The 19,500-nt window shown below is 43.4% G+C and overlaps 1 protein-coding gene across 2 annotated transcripts in view; it reads left to right on the top strand.

Annotated features, from left to right (window-relative positions):
• Positions 1-1,614: 1,614 nt before the first annotated feature.
• Positions 1,615-19,500, top strand: part of LOC126996880 (uncharacterized) — a 25,863-nt gene continuing 7,977 nt past the window's right edge. The window contains exons 1-3 of one of the 2 annotated variants that reach the window (XM_050857799.1): positions 1,615-1,716; positions 17,728-18,274; positions 18,832-19,006. In XM_050857799.1, coding sequence (XP_050713756.1) covers positions 17,732-18,274; positions 18,832-19,006 — 718 coding nt within the window. In that variant the 5' untranslated portion in view covers positions 1,615-1,716; positions 17,728-17,731. Of the gene's footprint in view, positions 1,717-17,545; positions 18,275-18,831; positions 19,007-19,500 lie in introns of those variants that run through there. The other variant, XM_050857798.1, reaches the window with a different exon arrangement.

The following is a 19,500-nucleotide window of genomic DNA, read 5'->3' as shown; positions in this document are numbered from 1 at the left end:
TAGTGCACCGTCGCTGTTTGTTAAAGGTCCAATACCACTTTTGATCGCCTTTCTGTTGTTTATGTAACTGAAGAAAGATTTCGGATTATTTTTACAGTTGGCTGCAATATTTTCTTCATATCTACGCTTTGCCTGACCTACTAGTCTTTTTACTCGTCGCCTGGCATCATTATAAAGTCTAATGTTTTCGGGCGTGCTTTGTTCTTTCTTTAACCTGTAAAACAATTTTCTCTCATTGACTGAGAGAGAGAGAGAGAGAGGTAATGAAGTGATCTTATGTATTTTAATGTGTGTGTGTGTGTGTGTGTGTGTGTGTGTGTGTGTGTGTGTGTGTTATGCATCCTAGTTATAAGAAAACGTTGAGAAAAGAAAAAATTACGACTGATATTATTTTTCTTCCTCTTTATTTTCCTCTATTTTCTCCTTCTTCCTCTTTCTTCTTATTATTCTTATTCTTATTCTTATTATTATTAATCTTCTGCTTCTTCCTCCTCCTCCTCAGTAATGAAGGTTATGAAGGTATTGTTTTCCTTCCTCCTCCTCCTCCTCCTCCTCGTCGTCTCTCTCTACAGGGAAGTCACACTCTTGCAAGGAGCCTCAGAAACCACCTACTCCCCCCCTCCCCTCCGAACTTCAACAAGGTCATCGATAAAACTAACTAACAGGGAGCACTCTACTCTATTCAGGAGCAGTAAGTAGCGGGCTTTCTTTTTTCATTATTGTTGTCTTTTTATTACGCCCTTTCACTGTCTCCTCTGCTGTAAAAAAAAAAATAAATAAATAAATAAATAGAAAAATAAAAAAACTTCCGGGGCTGCATTGCTTCACTCACTCGCCGCCCATAGCAAGCAAGCTCCCACGCAACTCCCCTGTCCACCCCAAGTCCCTCCCGGCATGATCGACTGACTTGCCCCTCCCATGAGCTGTGTGGGCGTCCCCTTAGCCTCCTCCACTCTTGATGACAGGTAAAGGAAGTATTTATATAGACCTGTACGTGTTTATATTAGTGGTGCCGATGACTTATACACGGATTTTAATGTAGCTGTTTGAGTATGCGTAAATATATGAAAAATCTTGGATATATTTATGGATTTCGAAGCATCGTATAAATATAGCCATGAAAGCAAAGTGGTGTGTGTGTGTGTGTGTGTGTGTGTGTGTTTAACTATCCGGCAATCATACACTCTGAATTATAGTTTTTTGTTTGTTTGTTTTTAATAATGCCGATGTGAGTGAGTGTGCGTGGACGAGTGTGTGTACCTGTGTGTGTGTGTGTGTGTGTGGACGAGTGTGTATATGTGTGTGTGCGTGTGTCAATGAGTGTACCTATGTGGGTGTGCGTGTGTGTGTGTGTACGTGCGTGTGTGCGTGGGAGGACTTTATCAACCAGTAACCATCGATCATGTCCTGCGAGGTATACATGTGTGGGTTAAGGTTTTGTTTTCCTTTCGAGGGAGGGCGGGTGGGAAAGAAATGAGAGAGAGAGAGAGAGAGAGAGAGAGAGAGAGGGAGAGAAACAGAGAGGGAGGGAGGAAAATGACGTGGCGGAAGATGACTGGCTGGTGCGGGGGGCGAGGGGGCGAGGGGGGCGGCGCGCGAGGGGGAGGGATAAAATGGGGGTCGAGGGGGTGTTGCGGCGTGGTGGTGAGGCTGTTGTGGTGGTGGTCAGGTGACGAACGGTGGACCGACGATAGCGGCTCTCCCCGACCAGCACAGGTAACTCTTGGCGCACCGGGCAGAGGGAAGTTTGGATTCTCGGTTGATTTCCTGACTTCTATTTTTGAGGCAATTAGTTGATTCGTTCTAAGGAGTGATTGTATATTAGCTTCACTTTGTTCTTTTTTAATAATTATCAGTGATCTTGTTAGTGATTTTCTTTCTCAGTTATTAGATTTAGATTATTATAGATTTTCGTTCGTTGAATTAGATTAGATTTAGATTTTCGTTTGTTTTCTCCTTTTTTTATTAGTAAATTTGTTAAGGGGAGTGATTGAAATTAATTTTATATTCGTTGTTTTTCTTGTTAATTATCAGCCATTTAGCTTTTTGTTTGTCTGTCTTCTGTTTTATGTTATTAGAAGGTCTGTTGGGAAGTGTGGCTGGAATTAGCTTGTTTTCGTCTTTCTAATTATAAGCCCTTTAGAATTTTGTTTGTTTTCTGTTTTTTGTAATTAGATGACGTTTGGGAGAGATTTCCGTTAATAATACTTTAATTTTTCTTTTTTCTTCATTCTTCTTTTTTTCATTCTTCATTCTTTGTTTTTCTGCCTTTTATTTATTTTTAAGTAATTGGATGATCTTTTCGAGAGTGAATTCAATGTCCTTTTTTTCTGCTTTTCTGGATTGTTTTTTTCACCTATTTCGATTTTCCTTTGTTTTCCTTTTTTTAAGTAATTGTTAGATTTGTTTGGGAGTATTTGCAGTTAGTTTTATTTTCTTCTCAATAATCATCACAGTTATTTATGTATTAATTTGCCTTCCTGGTTCGCTATGTAGTCATTCGCACATTTTATTTTCTTTCTTATTAAACATCCCTCTTTTTTTTTTTGGTAATTGGATGAGGTGTCAGGGAGTAGGTTTTTTTTTTTTTTTACAACAAAGGAGGCAGCTCAAGGGCACAAAAAAAAAAAAAAAGCCCGCTACTCGCTGCCCCTAAAAAAGAATCAAAAGAGGTGGCCGAAAGAGAGGTCAATTTCGGGAGGAGATTTGTTGTGATTACCTTCATATATCTTCTTTGTTTCAATTATTAGCAAGTCTATCAATGAGTATTTTGAGGCTGTTTACATATTAGTTTGCAATCCTTTCTTTTGCCGTTTAGAAATTAGTTTGGGTTGGATTTTTGTCACTTAGATTTTCATTTGTTTTCCTTTTTCTAGTAGTAAGACGAGAGAGTGTGATTGCAATTAGCCTCATTTTCTTACTTTCTTCTTAATTATCGTTCGTTTTCTTCTGTTTGGTGATTAGTAAGCAATTAATCAGTAGCAATCGGTTTTACTTGCTTCTTTTCAGATGACGGCAATTAAATTATCAAACATTCAAATATTCACTTGTTTCCCTACTTTTGTTCAATAATCGGATGACCTGTTCTAAGGAGAGATTGCAATTAGACTTAGTTTCTTCTCAATTACCAGAGAGCTTAGATATTCATATGATTTCCTTTCTCTTTTTAGTAATTAGCAGACCTGTTTGGGAATACTTTCAATTTGCCTTATTTTCTCCCTCTCTTTTCAATCATCAGCCATATTGTTCGTAGGTATTTTCGAGTTTTTTTTTTTATACTTTTTCAATCATCCGTGATCATACTTCTTTTTTTTTTTGTCCGTGCGTCAGAAAGTTGTCTTGAAATTCCGCCGTTCCAATTTTTTTTCTCTCATCCGGAATTTTTTTTTTTCCTCTCTCTCCCATCATATATAAGTCGTATCAGGCAGGGTTTTGTTGTTTGTTTGATTGTTTGTTTGTGTTCAACGTTCCTTTCACTCTTTTTGGGGGGTCTTGAAATTCTGTAGTTTTCCTTTCTCTCCCATCATATATAAGTCGTATCAGGCAGGGTTTTGTTGTTTGTTTGTTTGTTTGTTTGTGTTCAACGTTCCTTTCACTCTTTTTGGGGGGTCTCGAAATTCTGTAGTTTTCCTTTCTCTCCCATCATATATAAGTCGTATCAGGCAGGGTTTTGTTGTTTGTTTGATTGTTTGTTTGTGTTCAACGTTCCTTTCACTCTTTTTGGGGGGTCTCGAAATTCTGTAGTTTTTCTTTTCTTTAGTTCAGTATTTTCGTTTCTTTGATTTAGTTTAACACACACACAGAAGGAATAATATACTTTTTTTAATAATCCTCTATATCTTTCTGGTTGCACTCCTCTTCCTCTTTCCCTCCTCCTTTTCCTCTTCCCCTCCTCCTCTTCCTCTTCCCCTCCTCCTCTTCCTCTTCCCCTCCTCCTCTTCCTCCTCCCCTCCTCCTCTTCCTCTTCCCCTCCTCCTCTTCCTCTTCCCCTCCTCCTCTTCCTCTTCCCTTCCTCCTCTTCCTCTTCCCTTCCTCCTCTTCCTCTTCCCCTCCTCCTCTTCCTCTTCCCCTCCTCCTCTTCCTCTTCCCCTCCTCCTCTTCCTCTTCCCTTCCTCCTCTTCCTCTTCCCCTCCTCCTCTTCTTTACCTATAACACAGACCGTAGAAAATAAGAAAGTTTTATGTGATTTCCCGATAAGTAGAAAAAAATACTTCGACGGTTTGTTTATCTGAAGGTGACGATATATATGATCAATGGCCTTCGCATTCCTTTAACAAGCCTGCATGGCGAGCGGACAAGAGAAGGAGAGCGAGTATTCTTCCCTTTTTAATTTCGCTCCTCGGCCAGCATTCACCTGTGCAAATTAAGGCGAGGTGGAATGAGGAGGCGACAGGTCCAAACAACATCAGCCTCGCCCACATTTGACTCTTTCCAACGGGGCTTCATTATCCTGCTTCCTCTATATATTTTCCAATTAACTAGCACAGCCTCGGAGGGCAATCAATGGTCGAATTAAAAAGGGGACGGGAATGCGCTGTCTCGTCTGTAAAGAGCAATGAGGAGGTCAGGCACGTCGGTTTATCATTATTAGCTCTCTGGTGTCACACAGACGCAAGCACTAAGAGAAAGGTTGTGCACGCAGAAGCGACCTCAAGCAAGTGTATTCTGCCCTCTGGTGACCACTTCAAACATTAGAATTAGCAACAACAACCTGTACCAAGTGTTTTCTGCCCTCTGGTGACAACTTCAGGCATTATAATAAGCCGTAACAGCCTCTATCATGCTTCTTCTGCCCTCTGGTGACAAATTTAGGCATTACGATTAGCAGTAGCAACTTCTATCAAGCTTGTTCTGCCCTCTGGTGACAACTTCAGGCATTATAATAAGCCGTAACAGCCACTAACACGCTTCTTCTGCCCTCTGGTGACAAATTCAGGCATTATAATAAGCCGTAACAGCCTCTAACACGCTTCTTCTGCCCTCTGGTGACAAATTCAGGCATTATAATAAGCCGTAACAGCCTCTAACACGCTTCTTCTGCCCTCTGGTGACAACTTCAGGCATTATAATAAGCCGTAACAGCCTCTAACACGCTTCTTCTGCCCTCTGGTGACAAATTTAGGCATTATAATAAGCCGTAACAGCCTCTAACACGCTTCTTCTGCCCTCTGGTGACAACTTCAGGCATTATAATAAGCCGTAACAGCCTCTAACACGCTTCTTCTGCCCTCTGGTGACAAATTCAGGCATTATAATAAGCCGTAACAGCCTCTAACACGCTTCTTCTGCCCCCTGGTGACAAATTTAGGCATTACGATTAGCAGTAGCAACCTCTATCAAGCTTGTTCTGCCCTCTGGTGACAACTTCAGGCATTATAATAAGCCGTAACAGCCTCTAACACGCTTCTTCTGCCCTCTGGTGACAAATTTAGGCATTACGATTAGCAGTAGCAACTTCTATCAAGCTTGTTATGCCCTCTGGTGACAACTTCAGGCATTATAATAAGCCGTAACAGCCTCTAACACGCTTGTTCTGCCCTCTGGTGACAACTTCAGGCATTATAATAAGCCGTAACAGCCTCTAACACGCTTCTTCTGCCCTCTGGTGACGAATTTAGGCATTACGATTAGCAGTAGCAGCCTCTAGCAAGCGTTTTCTATCCTCTGGTGACGATTTCAGGCATTACAATGAGAAGTAGCAGCCATCATCTTGCGTTTTCTGCCCTCTGGTGGTGAACTGAGGCATTACGATTAGCAGTAGCAGCCTCTATCAAGCGTTTTCTGCCCTCTGGTGACGACTTTAGGCATTAAAATTAGCAACAACAACCTCTATCAATGTGTGCTGCCCTCTGGTGGCAATATGATACCTTACGATTATCAGGAGCGACCTCTACCAAGCGTCCCAGCCCTCTGGTGGTGATTTGAAGCATTACGATTCGCAGGAAAAGACTGTCATGCATTTTCTGCCCCCTGGTGGTGATTTGAAGCATTACGATTCGCAGGAAAAGACTGTCATGCATTTTCTGCCCCCTGGTGGTGATTTGAAGCATTACGACTCGAAGGAAAAGACTGTCATGCATTTTCTGCCCCCTGGTGGTGATTTGAAGCATTACGATTACTTGACAGCCTCTAAATATGGATCAATTAAACACACAGACGTACAGAAGAGGAAAAAAGTGTTATTCGGTCACTGGAGCGGCGATTAACCATGAGCTACCTGGAACCCACAGACAAAATATTTATAATCCACTTTCATATATGAGATCCACAACAAAAGCGACGAGAAAATAAAGAAAATAACGAAGCTGTGAAGTACATATTTTCGTTGTTGTCAAATGATCGATAGGGGATGAAATTTATAAAGAATTTTATGAGGCGCACGAATTACTAAGAACGACTCATGTTTTCGTTGTATACATAATCTGTTCGCGATAAAATAGAGATTATGAAGATTACGATTTCTATGTAGGTCACGAATCACTTCAAATGACAGCCATAGCGATGTATACAAAATTTCGATAATCCACTTGCAGATTAACGATTCATAAAATGGACGAAGAGAAAATAAAATAACAAAGATGTGGAATGTATATTTTCGTTTTATATATAAATGATGTCTACGTAATAGGCTAAACCTGATATTACGAATTTTATGTAGGAAGAACAACGCATAAGTAATAAGAACATCAAAAGCTATTACTACCACTACTACTACTACTACTACTACTACTACTACTATTATCATTACTACTACTACTACTTTTTTTTCTACTATTACACTACAACATAAATGATACCTCCACCCATGTTTATTTTCCCGACACATAATCATGGAGGGCTCCATAGTTTGGAGGTCATTAGCCCCAACTCTGTTCGCTAATGACTGTGGCATCCAACCATATTGCTAATACTACCTGACACTAAATCACCTATCATCTATTACGTCTAGATCCCCTTTTCCTTCCCTACTCAAGTCACTCCCGACCCACCCTAATGTCACTCTCCACCACTGTGGCTTTATAGTCCATATTGGAGATGGTGGTGGCTTTTGGGCCAGAGTGTCTGGTGCCCCTGAGACATAGGATGGCCGACCTGAGCAGGGAGAACGAGAGGCGACACCTCATCCAGGCGACAACGTGGCTCTTTGGCTGATGCTTCTTTTCTGAGATTAGTTCCGCGAGGCGTGCGTAGAAGCATTGGGCCCTGGGACCCATCCCGCCGGATGTGGTGAAGACGAGGGGGTTGAAGCTGCCCTGATCCACATGTTGGATTCTTTCACCGTATGCCCTTGTCTTCTGCTCGTTCCTGTGGTGGGCGGCTTGCAGGGGCAGCTCACGGTGACAGGCAGCCATCGGGTCGAATATGCGAATGTCCATGAACGCCCGCTGTCCGCGCACCCAGAATCCGCGGGCACTTACATCAACCCGTGCCTCCTGTGAGGTATTGGCTGTCCTGTACAGAAGTTGTTCGCCGTCCAGGGAAGCAGTGCCGGCTCGGTAGTGACGTCTTGGCATACCTCCCGAGCATGCTGGCTGTCAGATCCCTCACTTCATCGTGTCGAATACAGACGAAGCCTCCTTTTTTACATATCATGGTGTGGGTGACATCATTTGGTGATCCACATGCACAGAGATCAAGCAGTCCCTCAATCGGCCAGCCATATTTCAGAGCAATGGCGTCGACAAATTCTTGTTTGTTGAGGCTGAAGCCCTTTGCTCTGATTGGTAATGACGTTAGCCAGCTAGAGGCGCCTGCCTCCTGTGCTGTGTGTATTTTCTACCCATTTCTGTGGACAGGTGGTGTGTAAGACGGTCCAGCTCGTCTTTTTGGGCCTGTTGCCTTTCTTCTGAGATTTTTCTTTTAATATCTCTTATTTCTGTTTGGTCTATCTCGCCCTCTGCCTCCTGAGCGATGATCCTGTTGATGAGTGACCTGGTAAGGCTGATGGAGTTTTGGTTCTCCTTATCTGCCAGCTTCTCAGGGTTGGTGATCCCCATCCCACCCAGTCTTGGGGGAAGTGCTAGCATATCCCTCTCCTCCTCCCCCAAAGCATGAGATTTCACCAGCGCCGGCAAGAATACATTCTTGACGGCATTTTCAATGGTCGGAGGGTGGACTGATGCCGGGGATGGTGCGCATCAGGAACGTCCACCGATGTTGGATGCCGTGGGTGTACGCTGAATAGGCAGCGTGTGGCTCAGTCTTGGCAATGGCAGACAAAGCTTCTATTTCCTTCACCCATTCAGCTACTTTGTCTCCCACGTACTCCTTCTTATATACCTCTGTCCCGATCACTGCACCTAAGTGTCGTTGTCCGTCTTTTGTCACAATGACGCCACTTCCTCTAAAAGTTTCTGCGGCATGGTCATAATGTTCAGGTTTGACAATAAGGACAGACTTGGTGGCGTTAGGGATGTATCCTATCTCAGGGCCGGCGGTGTTCAGTGTCCCACCACCCTTTTAAGTCTGAGGTTTTACCAGCACCTGAGAGGTCATCCGCATAAGCCACCTGTTTCACCCGTGTTTCTGCGAACGCGATTTCATTTAGGAGGACTGATAGGCCCAGGGCGTACATAGCCATGGCTATTGGGTCACCTTGTATTGTTCCCTCAGATGATTTTAACACTTTCACTTTTCCACTGTGGCTATTTATGTATAAGTCGGTCGGGTATGTATAGGTATTTTCGACATACATAGCTAAGCTAGGGCACTTGGTTTTAATGTTGTGTATCATAGTCTTTCTATTTATTGTGTTGAAGGCATTTTTGGCATCAACAAGAAGCACTGCTTCGCACTCCACGTGGTCGAATATCTCCCGCATGGCACGGACTGATGCTTCTCCTCCTGCCTGCTGCCCCGCACAAACTTGGAGGTTCCCTGCTGCCATTCTCACGTCCTCTTTGACGACAGCCATGATGCATTTGCCTACGATGCGCCGCAGGACTTCTCCGACCCCTATAGGCCTGCTACTACTACTACTACTTTTTTTTTACAACAAAGGAGACAGCTCAAGGGCACACAAAAAAAGGAAACAATAATAAAAAAAAGCCCGCTAATAAAAAAAAGCCCCCAACTACTATTACTACTACTGCTACTACTACTACTACTACTACTATTACTTCTACTACTACCACTACTACTACTACTACTACTACTACTGCTACTACTACTACCACCATCACCACTACCACCACCACCACCATCTTTATAAATCTGAACCTGATAGACTCCTTTCTGTACCCATAATAAGTCCCTTCACGCATCCCACACACACGACTGCTCCCATTCTCAGGCCGGGACGGAGACTTCACCACCAGCAGTACTCATGGCCCTGAACCCATCACCTTGACCCACTCGACCCACTCTGTCCTAACAACACGGAAGAGTTCCCGATTGAAAGCTTATTATGGGGGGGTATTCTCAGGGATATCGAGGCTCTCACACACACATATTTGGTAAGGGTTTAGTAGAGGTTGTTTGTGGGTACTGACGTAGGTAGTTTTGTAAGCCCAGTGAGAGTTTGACAAGGATTTGGTAGAGGTTGTTTGGGTATATCCATGTGTTGTGGGTGTTTCTATGGGTAGTTTTGTGAGCCTAGTGAGAGTTTGACAAGGCTTCTGCACTGTGAATGTGAAAAGCACTCATGGTTAAGTAGGTAAGGTTAGGTAAGGCTAAGTAAGGTTAGGTAGTCAGGTTAAGTAAGGTTATGTTAGGTAGTCATGTTAGGTTAGGTAAGGTTAGGTAAGCTAGGTAAGGTTAGGTTAGGTAAGGTTACGTAAGGTTAGGTAAGGTTAAGTAAGGTTAGGTAAGGTTAGGTAAGGTTACGTAAGGTTAAATAAGGTTAGGTAAGGTTAGGTAAGGTTAGGTAACGTCAGGTAAGGTAGTCATCTAGGTAAGGTTAGGTAAGGCAAGTAAGATTAGTGAAGGCTAGGTAAGGTTAGGTAACGTTAGGTAAGGTTACGTAAGGTTAGGTAAGGTTACGTAAGGTTGGGTAAGGTTAGGTAAAGTTAGATAAGGCTAGGTAAGGTTAGCTAAGGTAGGTAAGGTTATGTAAGGTTAGGTAAGGTTAGGTAAGGTTACGTAATTAAATCAGGTTATGTAAGGTTAGGTAAGGTTAAGTACGGTTAGGTAAGGTTACGTAAGGTTGGGTAAGGTTAGGTAAAGTTAGGTAAGGCTAGGTAAGGTTAGGTAATGTAGGTAAGGTTACGTAAGGTTAAATAAGGTTAGGTAAGGTTACGTAAGGTTAAATAAGGTTAGGTAAGGCTAGCTAAGGTTAAGTACGGTTAGGTAAGGTTACGTAAGGTTAGGTAGGGTTAGGCAAGGTTAAGTAAGGTTAGGTTAGGTTAGGTTAGGTAAGGTTATATATGGTTAGGTAGGGTTAGGCAAGGTTAAATAAGGTTAGGTTAGGTAAGGTTATATATGGTTAGGTAGGGTTAGGCAAGGTTAAGTAAGGTTAGGTAAGGTTAAGTAATTAAATCGGGTTATGTAAGGTTAGGTAAGGTTAGGTAAGGTTAGGTAACGTCAGGTAAGGTAGTCATCTAGGTAAGGTTAGGTAAGGCAGGTAAGATTAGTGAAGGCTAGGTAAGGTTAGGTAACGTTAGGTAAGGTTACGTAAGGTTAGGTAAGGTTAGGTAAGGTTAGGTAAGGTTACGTAAGGTTAGGTAAGGTAGTCATCTAGGTAAGGTTAGGTAACGTTAGGTAAGGTTACGTAAGGTTAGGTAAGGTTAGGTAAGGCTAGGTAAGGTAGTCATCTAGGTAAGGTTACGTAAGGTTAGGTAAGGTTAGGTAAGGTTAGGTAAGGTAGTCATCTAGGTAAGGTTAGGTAAGGTTAGGTAAGGTTAGGTAAGGTTAGGTAAGGTAGTCATCTAGGTAAGGTTAGGTAAGGTTAGGTAAGGTTAGGTAAGGTTAGGTAAGGTTAGGTAAGGTTAGGTAACGTTAGGTAAGGTTAGGTAAGGTTAGGTAAGGTTAGGTAAGGTTAGGTAAGGTTAGGTAAGGTAGTCATCTAGGTAAAGTTAGGTACCGGTAAGTGACGTAGCTAACCTTTCTCTCCCTTCCTTTCCTTCTCCCTTCATCCTCCCTTCTCCTCCCTACCTCCTTTCCCCAACAGGTAAAAGAGAACTGATAGGAGTGGGGAAAAGTTAAGAGGGGAGGGAGAGAAAGATTCATGATCAGGTGAAGTTTGGGAATTTTCTTTTATCTGGATTTTTTTCCCTCACAATGCACTTCTTTCCCAGGGTAGACAGAGATGGAGGGGAGGAGGAGGGAAAATGGAGGACTGGAGGAATAAGAGAGTAGGAGGAGGAGAAGTGAGGGGAGGGAAGGAGAGTAAATATATTGATTAATCTCAGTGAAGTTAAAAGCAATACATCTTTTGTGAATAACATGGCTTCCTCTATGCACTTAAATATTGCATCAGATTAACTCATCGTCGAGGTTAGCATAGCAGGTGGGCAGTTACCTGAAATATCACCGTAAGCCCTATTTTGTTATTGATAGTGGAAAATTATATTAACAAGTTCTCTATCTTAATTTCGCCCTACGTCTTGTTTTGTTATTGATATCGTCGAGAGAGAGGAGGAATAAGACAGTAGGAATAGGATAAGTGAGGGGAGGGAAGGAGAGTAAATATATTGATTAATCTCAGTGAAGTTAAAAAGCAATATATCTTTTGTGAATAACATGGCTTCCTCTATACACTTGAATATTTACCCGTGTACATCAGATTAACTCATCGTCGAGGTTAGCATAGCAGGTGGGCTGTTACCTGAAATACCACCGTAAGCCCTATTTTGTTATTGATAGTGGAAAATTATATTAACAAGTTCTCTATCTTAATTTCGCCCTACGTCTTGTTTTGTTATTGATATCGTAGAGAGAGAGGAGGAATAAGACAGTAGGAGGAGGAGAAGTGAAGGGAGGGAAGGAGAGTAAATATATTGATTAATCTCAGTGAAGTTAAAAAGCAATATATCTTTGGGGAATAACAGATTTGGCTTCCTCTATACACTTGAATATTTCTCCGTGTACATCAGATTATTTCATCGTCGAGGTTAGCATAGCAGGTAGGCAGTTACTTGAAATATCACCGTAAGCCCTATTTTGTTACTGATAGTGGAAAATTATATTAACAAGTTCTCTATCTTAATTTCGCCCTACGTCTTGTTTTGTTATTGATATCGTAGAGAGAGAGGAGGAATAAGACAGTAGGAGGAGGAGAAGTGAAGGGAGGGAAGGAGAGTAAATATATTGATTAATCTCAGTGAAGTTAAAAGCAATATATCTTTGGGGAATAATAGATATGGCTTCCTCTATGCACTTCAATATTTACCCGTGTACATCAGATTAACTCATCGTCGAGGTTAGCATAGCAGGTGGGCTGTTACCTGAAATACCACCGTAAGCCCTATTTTGTTACTGATAGTGGAAAATTATATTAACAAGTTCTCTGTCTTAATTTTTCCCTACGTCTTGTTTTGTTATTGATATCGTAAAGTGAGATTAACAAATTTTTCATCCTAATTTCGCCCTGATATTGTAAAATGGAGAAGAAGAAGAGACCGAAAAATAACAATAAAAACAACAAAAAGAAGAAGTAGAAGAAAAGAAGAAGAAAAATACGAAGAAGAATATGTCTGAGTATTTCTGTAAGCCTTGTCGCACCATTCGCTTGTATAAAAAAAAACTCTTACAAATGATTAACGTTCAATCTATCGCGCATCATTGTCTCAGGAAACTTATCTAATCACAATTTTATCCTTTTATCCTTTTACAAAATGACTAACGTTCGCCTTCTCTCCATCCAAGCTTTACTCTCGCGTCCATTCACTTTCTCTTTTTTTTACAGCACAGGAGACAGTTCAAGGGCGTAAAAAAAAAAAATATTAATGAAAAAAAGCCCGCTACTTACTGCTCCTGAATAGAGTACACAGGAGTGGCCAGAAAGAGAGGTCAATTTCGGGATTTCTTACAATGATTTACGTTTAACTTCTCTTCTTTTCCTTTCTGCCACGCATCATTGTCTCAGGAAATTTATCTAATCATCATTTTAACCTTTTATCCTTTTACAAATTCACTAACGTTCACCTTCTTTCCTTCATACAAGCTTTACTCTCGCGTCCATCCACTTTCTCTAATGATTAACGTTTAACTTCTCTTCTTTTCCTTTCTGCCACGCATCATTGTCGCAAGAAACTTATCTAATCATCATTTTAACCTTTTATCCTTTTACAAATTCACTAACGTTCGCCTTCTTCCCTTCATCCAAGCTTTACTCCAGCGTCCATCCACTTTCTCTTATGATTAACGTTTAACTTCCTTTCCTTTCCTTTCTTTGACGCATCATTGTCTCAGGAAACTTATCTAATCATCATTTTAACCTTTTATCCTTTTACAAATTCACTAACGTTCACATTATTTCTTTCATCCAGCCTTTACTCCAGCGTCCATCCACTTTCTCTTATGATTAACGTTTAACTTCCTTTCCTTTCCTTTCTTTCACGCATCATTGTCTCAGGAAACTTATCTAATCATCATTTTAACCTTTTATCCTTTTACAAATTCACTAACGTTCACCTTCTTTCCTTCATCCAAGCTTTACTCTCGCGTCTATCCACTTTCTCTTATGATTAACGTTTAACTTCCTTTCCTTTCCTTTCTTCCACACATCAGTCTCAGGAAACTTATCTAATCACAATTTTATCTTTTTATTCTTTCACAAACTAACGTTCACATTATCTCTTTCATCCAATCTTTACTTCAGCGTCCATCCACTTTCTCTTATGATTAACGTTTAACTTCTTTTCCTTGCCTTCCTTCCACGCATCATTGTCTCAGTTATCTTATCACCACCGTCTCGTCCCTGTGTTGTCCGCGGCTCATTGCTCTGTGCTCACTCTTTCCCTCTCTCCTATCACGCGTCTCCCCTTTCCCTGCCTTTCATCTCCTCCCTCGGCCTTGCGTCTTCATCTGCGCTCCCTTGCCTTCCCTTCTCTCGTTCTCCGCTTCCCTCGCCTGATGAAGCTGATGCAAGAACAGGACATTGATGATAAGAATGAGAATAATAAGACAAGCAAGAGAAAGAGAGAAGAAGAGCAATAATAATAATAAGAAGAAGAGAGGAAGAAAGACGAAGAATAAGAATTAGAATTAGAGAAAGAAAAAGAAGAAGAAGAAGAAGATGAAGAAGAAAAAGAAAAAGAAGAACAGGAAGAACAACAAAAAGAAGGAGAAGAAGGAGAAAAAAATGACGAAGAAGAAAAGAAAGAGAAAATAGCAATAACAATACTAATAACAAAAAAAACAATAACAACAACAGCAACAACAATAACAATAAAGATACTCGAATGCTCTCTCTCTCTCTCTCTCTCTCTCTCTCTCTCTCTCTCTCTCTCTCTCTCTCTCTCTCTCTCTCTCTCTCTCTCTCTCTCTCTCTCTCTCTCTCTCTCTCTCTCTCTCTCTCTCTCTCTCTCTCTCTCTCTCTCTCTCTGCTTGCGTTTAATGAAGTTTTTTTTCCGAGCGTCTCAAATTTTGCGTCGATATTTCCAAGTTCATTATCCTTTTGCGCAAGTTATTATACGCTTCTAATATGTCATTGCTGATCCTAATTGTTGGTCTGTAAATATCTACCCAGCATCTTCATCTCTCTCCCCTCGCATCTCTCTCCTCCTTCCCTTCCATCACCTAACACTTCTAAAATCTACACAGAATCTCTACCCCTCCTCTCATTTTTGCCCTCTTAACTTCCTTTCCTCCTCTTCCTCTTCATCTCCTACACTCCTAACATCCACCCAGCATCTTCATCTCTCTCCCCTCTCATCTCTCTCCTCCTTCCCTTCCATCACCTAACACTTTTAAAATCTACACAGAATCTCTACCTCTCCTCTCATTCTTGCTCTCTTAACTTCCTTTCCTCCTCTTCCTCTTCATCTCCTACACTCCTAACATCTACCCAGCATCTTCATCTCTCTCCCCTCTCATCTCTCTCCTCCTTCCCTTCCATCACCTAACACTTCTAAAATCTACACAGAATCTCTACCTCTCCTCTCATTCTTGCCCTCTTAACTTCCTTTCCTCCTCTTCCTCTTCATCTCCTACACTCCTAACATCCACCCAGCATCTCCATCTCTCCTCTCACTTTTACTCTCCTCACTCTTCTCTTCCCTTCCATCTCCACTCCTAAAATCCACTCAGCATCTCCACCTCTCTCCTCTCTCATCTCTCTCCTCCTCGTCCCTTCCATCTCCTACACTCCAAACATCCACCCAGCATCCCCAGCATCCCTCCTCTCACTCTCGCTCCCTTCACTCCTCGTCTCCTAACTTCCCTCCCTCGCGTGTTTCTGCCGGCCATTAAATCTCCCCGCCGTCATAATTCCTTTCCCTTCCAGCTGGCGACTCCGGCGGGACAGGTGTGTTTCTCACCTTCCCGAGACCAAGCTACTACTCGGCTGTTTTATTTTTAAGCCTTTCGCAGAAGTTTGTGTTTGCGGGGTGAGGTGGGGGGCAGGGGGTAGGAGGAGGGGGGAGGGGTTTTGTATGTGTGTGTGTGGGAGAGGGGAATGTAGGGGGTGTTTGTGGGTTTGTGGCTGGGTGAGGGGGGTAGGGGTGTTTGTTTGTGTGTTTGTTTGTGTGTGTGTGTGTGTGTGTGTGTGTGTGTGTGTTTATATAACTAATGATAACACTACTACCACTGTTATTCCAGCTGCTGTCACTACTACTACTACTACTACTACTACTACTACTACTACAACTACTACGACAACTACTACTACCACTTCATCCTCACAATGCAACACCTATAATCACATTTTCACAACAATGGAAGCATTTTTCCTTCCCCTTTTATTCTTTTCTCTACTCTAACAGGACAAGCGAGGGAGACAGAGAGGGAGAGAGAGCGCGGTAGACCAAACTTAAGAGGGTTCGAGGGGGGCAGAGGGGGGCGATGAGGAGACGTGTAAAGACGGTATAAGACGTGGGGGGCTGCGGGGACATGGAAGAGGGGGGCGAGGGGGGCGAGGGGGGTGAGGGGGGTGAGGTTAAAGGGGGCGCTGATCTGAGTTATTTCAAGCGAGACAATTGGCGTTCTTGTACCGTCTGTGGCTGATAAGGGTGTTGGACCATTAGAAGAAGGGAGTCTTAGAGGGAGGGAGGGAAGAAGGGGAAAGGGGGAGGAGAGCGAGGATGGAGGAGGAAACTTGAAGGATGAAAGGAGGAAAGGAAGGGAGCATAGAGGAGGAAACACGGAGGTAAGGAGGAAAGGAAAGGAAGGAAGGAGGAAAGGAAGGGGAGGAAAGAAGGGAAGGGTCTTATCACAACGCAAGGAGAGGGAGGGAAGAAGGAAAGAAAGGAGTCAGCGAGGATGGAGAGAGAGGAAACATGGAGGAAAGGAAAGGAAGAAAGGAGGAAAGGAAGGGGAGGAAAAGGAGGAGGAAAGAAGGGAAGGGTCTTATCACAACGCATGGAGAGGGAGGGAAGAAGGGAAGAAAGGAGTCAGCGAGGATGGAGAGAGAGGAAACATGGAGGAAAGGAAAGGAAGGGAAGGAAGGAGGAAAGGAAGGGAGCATAGAGAGGAGGAAAGAAGGGAAGGGAGTCTTATCACAACGCATGGAGAGGGAGGGAAGAAGGGAAGAAAGGAGTCAGCGAGGATGGAGAGAGAGGAAACATGGAGGAAAGGAGGAAAGGAAGGGAAGAAAGACAGGAGGAGGAGGAAGAGGAGGAGGAAAAGAGAAGGAAAAAAAAGTATTAAAAAAAACAATTAGGACAAAGAAGAGAAGGAGAAAGAGAAGGAGGAGAAGGAAAAGGAGAAGGAAGGTGTCTGCGTCTGTCTGTGTCCCTAAGCGTCCATGTCCGAGTTCCTGAGGGTCCGTGTCTGTCTGTGTCCCTGAGCGTCCGTGTCTGTCTGTGTCCCTGAGCGTCCGTGTCTGTCTGTGTCCCTGAGCGTCCGTGTCTGGCTGTGTCCCTCAGCGTCTGTGTCCGTGTTCCTGAGTGTCCGTGTCTGTGTCCCTCAGCGTCCGTATTCGTCTATCTGTGTCCCTGAAAGTCTGGGTTGGTATCATCAGACACTATCGCTCCTCACATTAACAATTTCTAAAGGTCAAAGAGGGGGTCAGTCGAGTTCTAACGAGTGTTTCCTTAGGTTCATGGTACAGAGGAAGGGTCAAACTAACACCAGGGTCATAAAACTACTCCTGGAAATGCCCACAACTCCTACGAATGCCTTGTCAAATAGGTGTTTCTTCAGGTTCATGGTACAGAGGAAGGGTCAAACTAACACCAGGGTCATAAAACTACTCCTGGAAATGCCCACAACTCCTACGAAAGCCTTGTCAAATAGGTGTTTCTTCAGGTTCATGGTACAGAGGAAGGGTCAAACTAACACCAGGGTCATAAAACTACTCCTGGAAATGCCCACAACTCCTACGAAAGCCTTGTCAAATATGTGTTCTTGGGCGGCGAAATGTCTTGTAATATGACCCACAGATGGTTGGTATTGTAAGACCATTTCGCTTCCAACATCAACTATTTCTAAAGGTCAAAGAGGGAGGCAATTGAGTTCTAATGAGTGTTTCTTTAGGTTCATGGTACTGAAGAAGGGACAAACTACCATCAGGTCAAAAAAACTAATCCTGGAAATGCCCAATCGTCCTAGGAAAGCCTTGTCAAATAGGTGAAATTAAGCGACAAAATGTTTAGTAATACGGCCCATTGTGTGTCTGTCTCTCTACAGGAAGATGAGGCTAGCGTTGGGCTGTGTGTTGGTGCTCCCTGCCGCCCTTCACCTCCTGCTGTGCCACGCCCCCGCCGCCGCCGCCGACACCGCAACGGACGCCGACATGCACGCGGACGCTCGCCAACCGACTCCACATCCACCTCTCGCCCCGCCCCGACAGCCCCGACAGCCCCGACACGACCCACTCCTCGGTCTAGGACTTCTTGCAGGACTTCCACGCCTCCTCAGCCTCACCCCGCAGGACACGCCGCTAAGTTCACAGCTCCTAGACGCCCTGACCCTCCCCTACATGCAGCGTCACCCCCATGGAAGCCTCACGCCCTTAGCTAGTCCTCTGCAAAGGGCCTCAACGCTGCAGGACCTTCGGGAGATCGGTAGTTTCCCGCTGGATGACTTTAAGTTTCTGCAGGCGCTTTTGAATGTGCCTGACGGAGGATTTGGTCATTGGCATGGTGGTGTCAGTAGGAAAGAGACGGGCAGAAGGGATGACTGTAGCGGACGCCTGCCCTCAGAAGACGCCCCGTGCCCCTCAACTCTTCTGCAGGTGAGTGAGACGCCCATATTTTTAAACGTTTCAGAGCTCACAGGCAAACGTTTGATAAGGTTCTTGGTAGAGGTTGTGAGCTGCGGGTGTTTCCATTGTTAGTTTTGTGAGCCTAGTGATAGTTGGACAAGACTTCTTCACTATGACCGTAAAGAATCTAAAAAGCACTCATGAAAACCACTCCTCCTTCTCCTCTTCCTCCTCCTCTTCCTCCTCCTCCGCGGGTGTTTCCATTGTTAGTTTTGTGAGCCTAGTAATAGTTGGACAAGACTTCTTCACTATGACCGTAAAGAATCTAAAAAGCACTCATGAAAACCACTCCTCCTTCTCCTCTTCCTTCTCCTCCTCCTCCTCCTCCTCCTCCGCGGGTGTTTCCATTGTTAGTTTTGTGAGCCTAGTGATAGTTTGACAAGACTTCTTCACTATGACCGTAAAAAGACTAAAATACACTCATGAAAACCACTCCTTCTCCTCCTCCTCCTCCTCCTCCTCCTCCTCTTCCTCCTCCTATTACAACTACACTGCATCTCAACAGCATCTCCAATTTTTCCTTACAGATTTTGAGCGGCCGAGTGCCACGCCCTCCCGAGGTCCCTCCGCCCCCCCGCCGCCCCCCTGTCTTCCCCTGGACCCCCCTCTCCTCCTCCTCGTCTTCCTCCTCCTCAGCCTCCGCCGCCGACGCCGCCGCCTCCTCCCCCCACTGGCTCAAAACACCGCCCTCCAAACGCTACCGTGAGTGTGTGTGTGTGTGTGTGTGTGTGTGTGTGTGTGTGTGTGTGTGTGTGTGTGTGTGTGTGTGAGCTTTTCTTTCGTGTCTGATTCCTCACTTTTTCAAAATTTATTTCTTCTTTTTTTTTTTTTTTTTTACTTGTTGAAGCTGAGTTTGTCTAATACTTATGTGGTTCTTAACTGACTTTTTTTTTCTCTGGTTATGTTTTTACGCCTTCATTTCTAACGTCACTAAATTGCTTTCTGATTTTTTTTTTCATTTTCCTTGTTTTTTCATTTATTTTCATTTTTTTCTTTATTTTTTTCTTTTTATTTGTCTCTCTCTCTCTCTCTCTCTCTCTCTCTCTCTCTCTCTCTCTCTCTCTCTCTCTCTCTCTCTCTCTCTCTCTCTCTCGTGTCGTTATTCTTTTTCACTCATTCAATTGTTTTTGTTTTTTTGTTTTTTTACCTCATCTACTTTTAAGAGTAACGTCTCCTCCTCCTCCTCCTCCTCCTCC

The sequence above is a fragment of the Eriocheir sinensis genome, chromosome 11, assembly GCF_024679095.1.
Source record: "Eriocheir sinensis breed Jianghai 21 chromosome 11, ASM2467909v1, whole genome shotgun sequence".
Taxonomy (NCBI): domain Eukaryota; kingdom Metazoa; phylum Arthropoda; class Malacostraca; order Decapoda; family Varunidae; genus Eriocheir; species Eriocheir sinensis.
The sequence above is the reverse complement of the archived record's forward strand: the minus strand, read 5'-3'. Positions and strand labels throughout refer to the sequence as shown.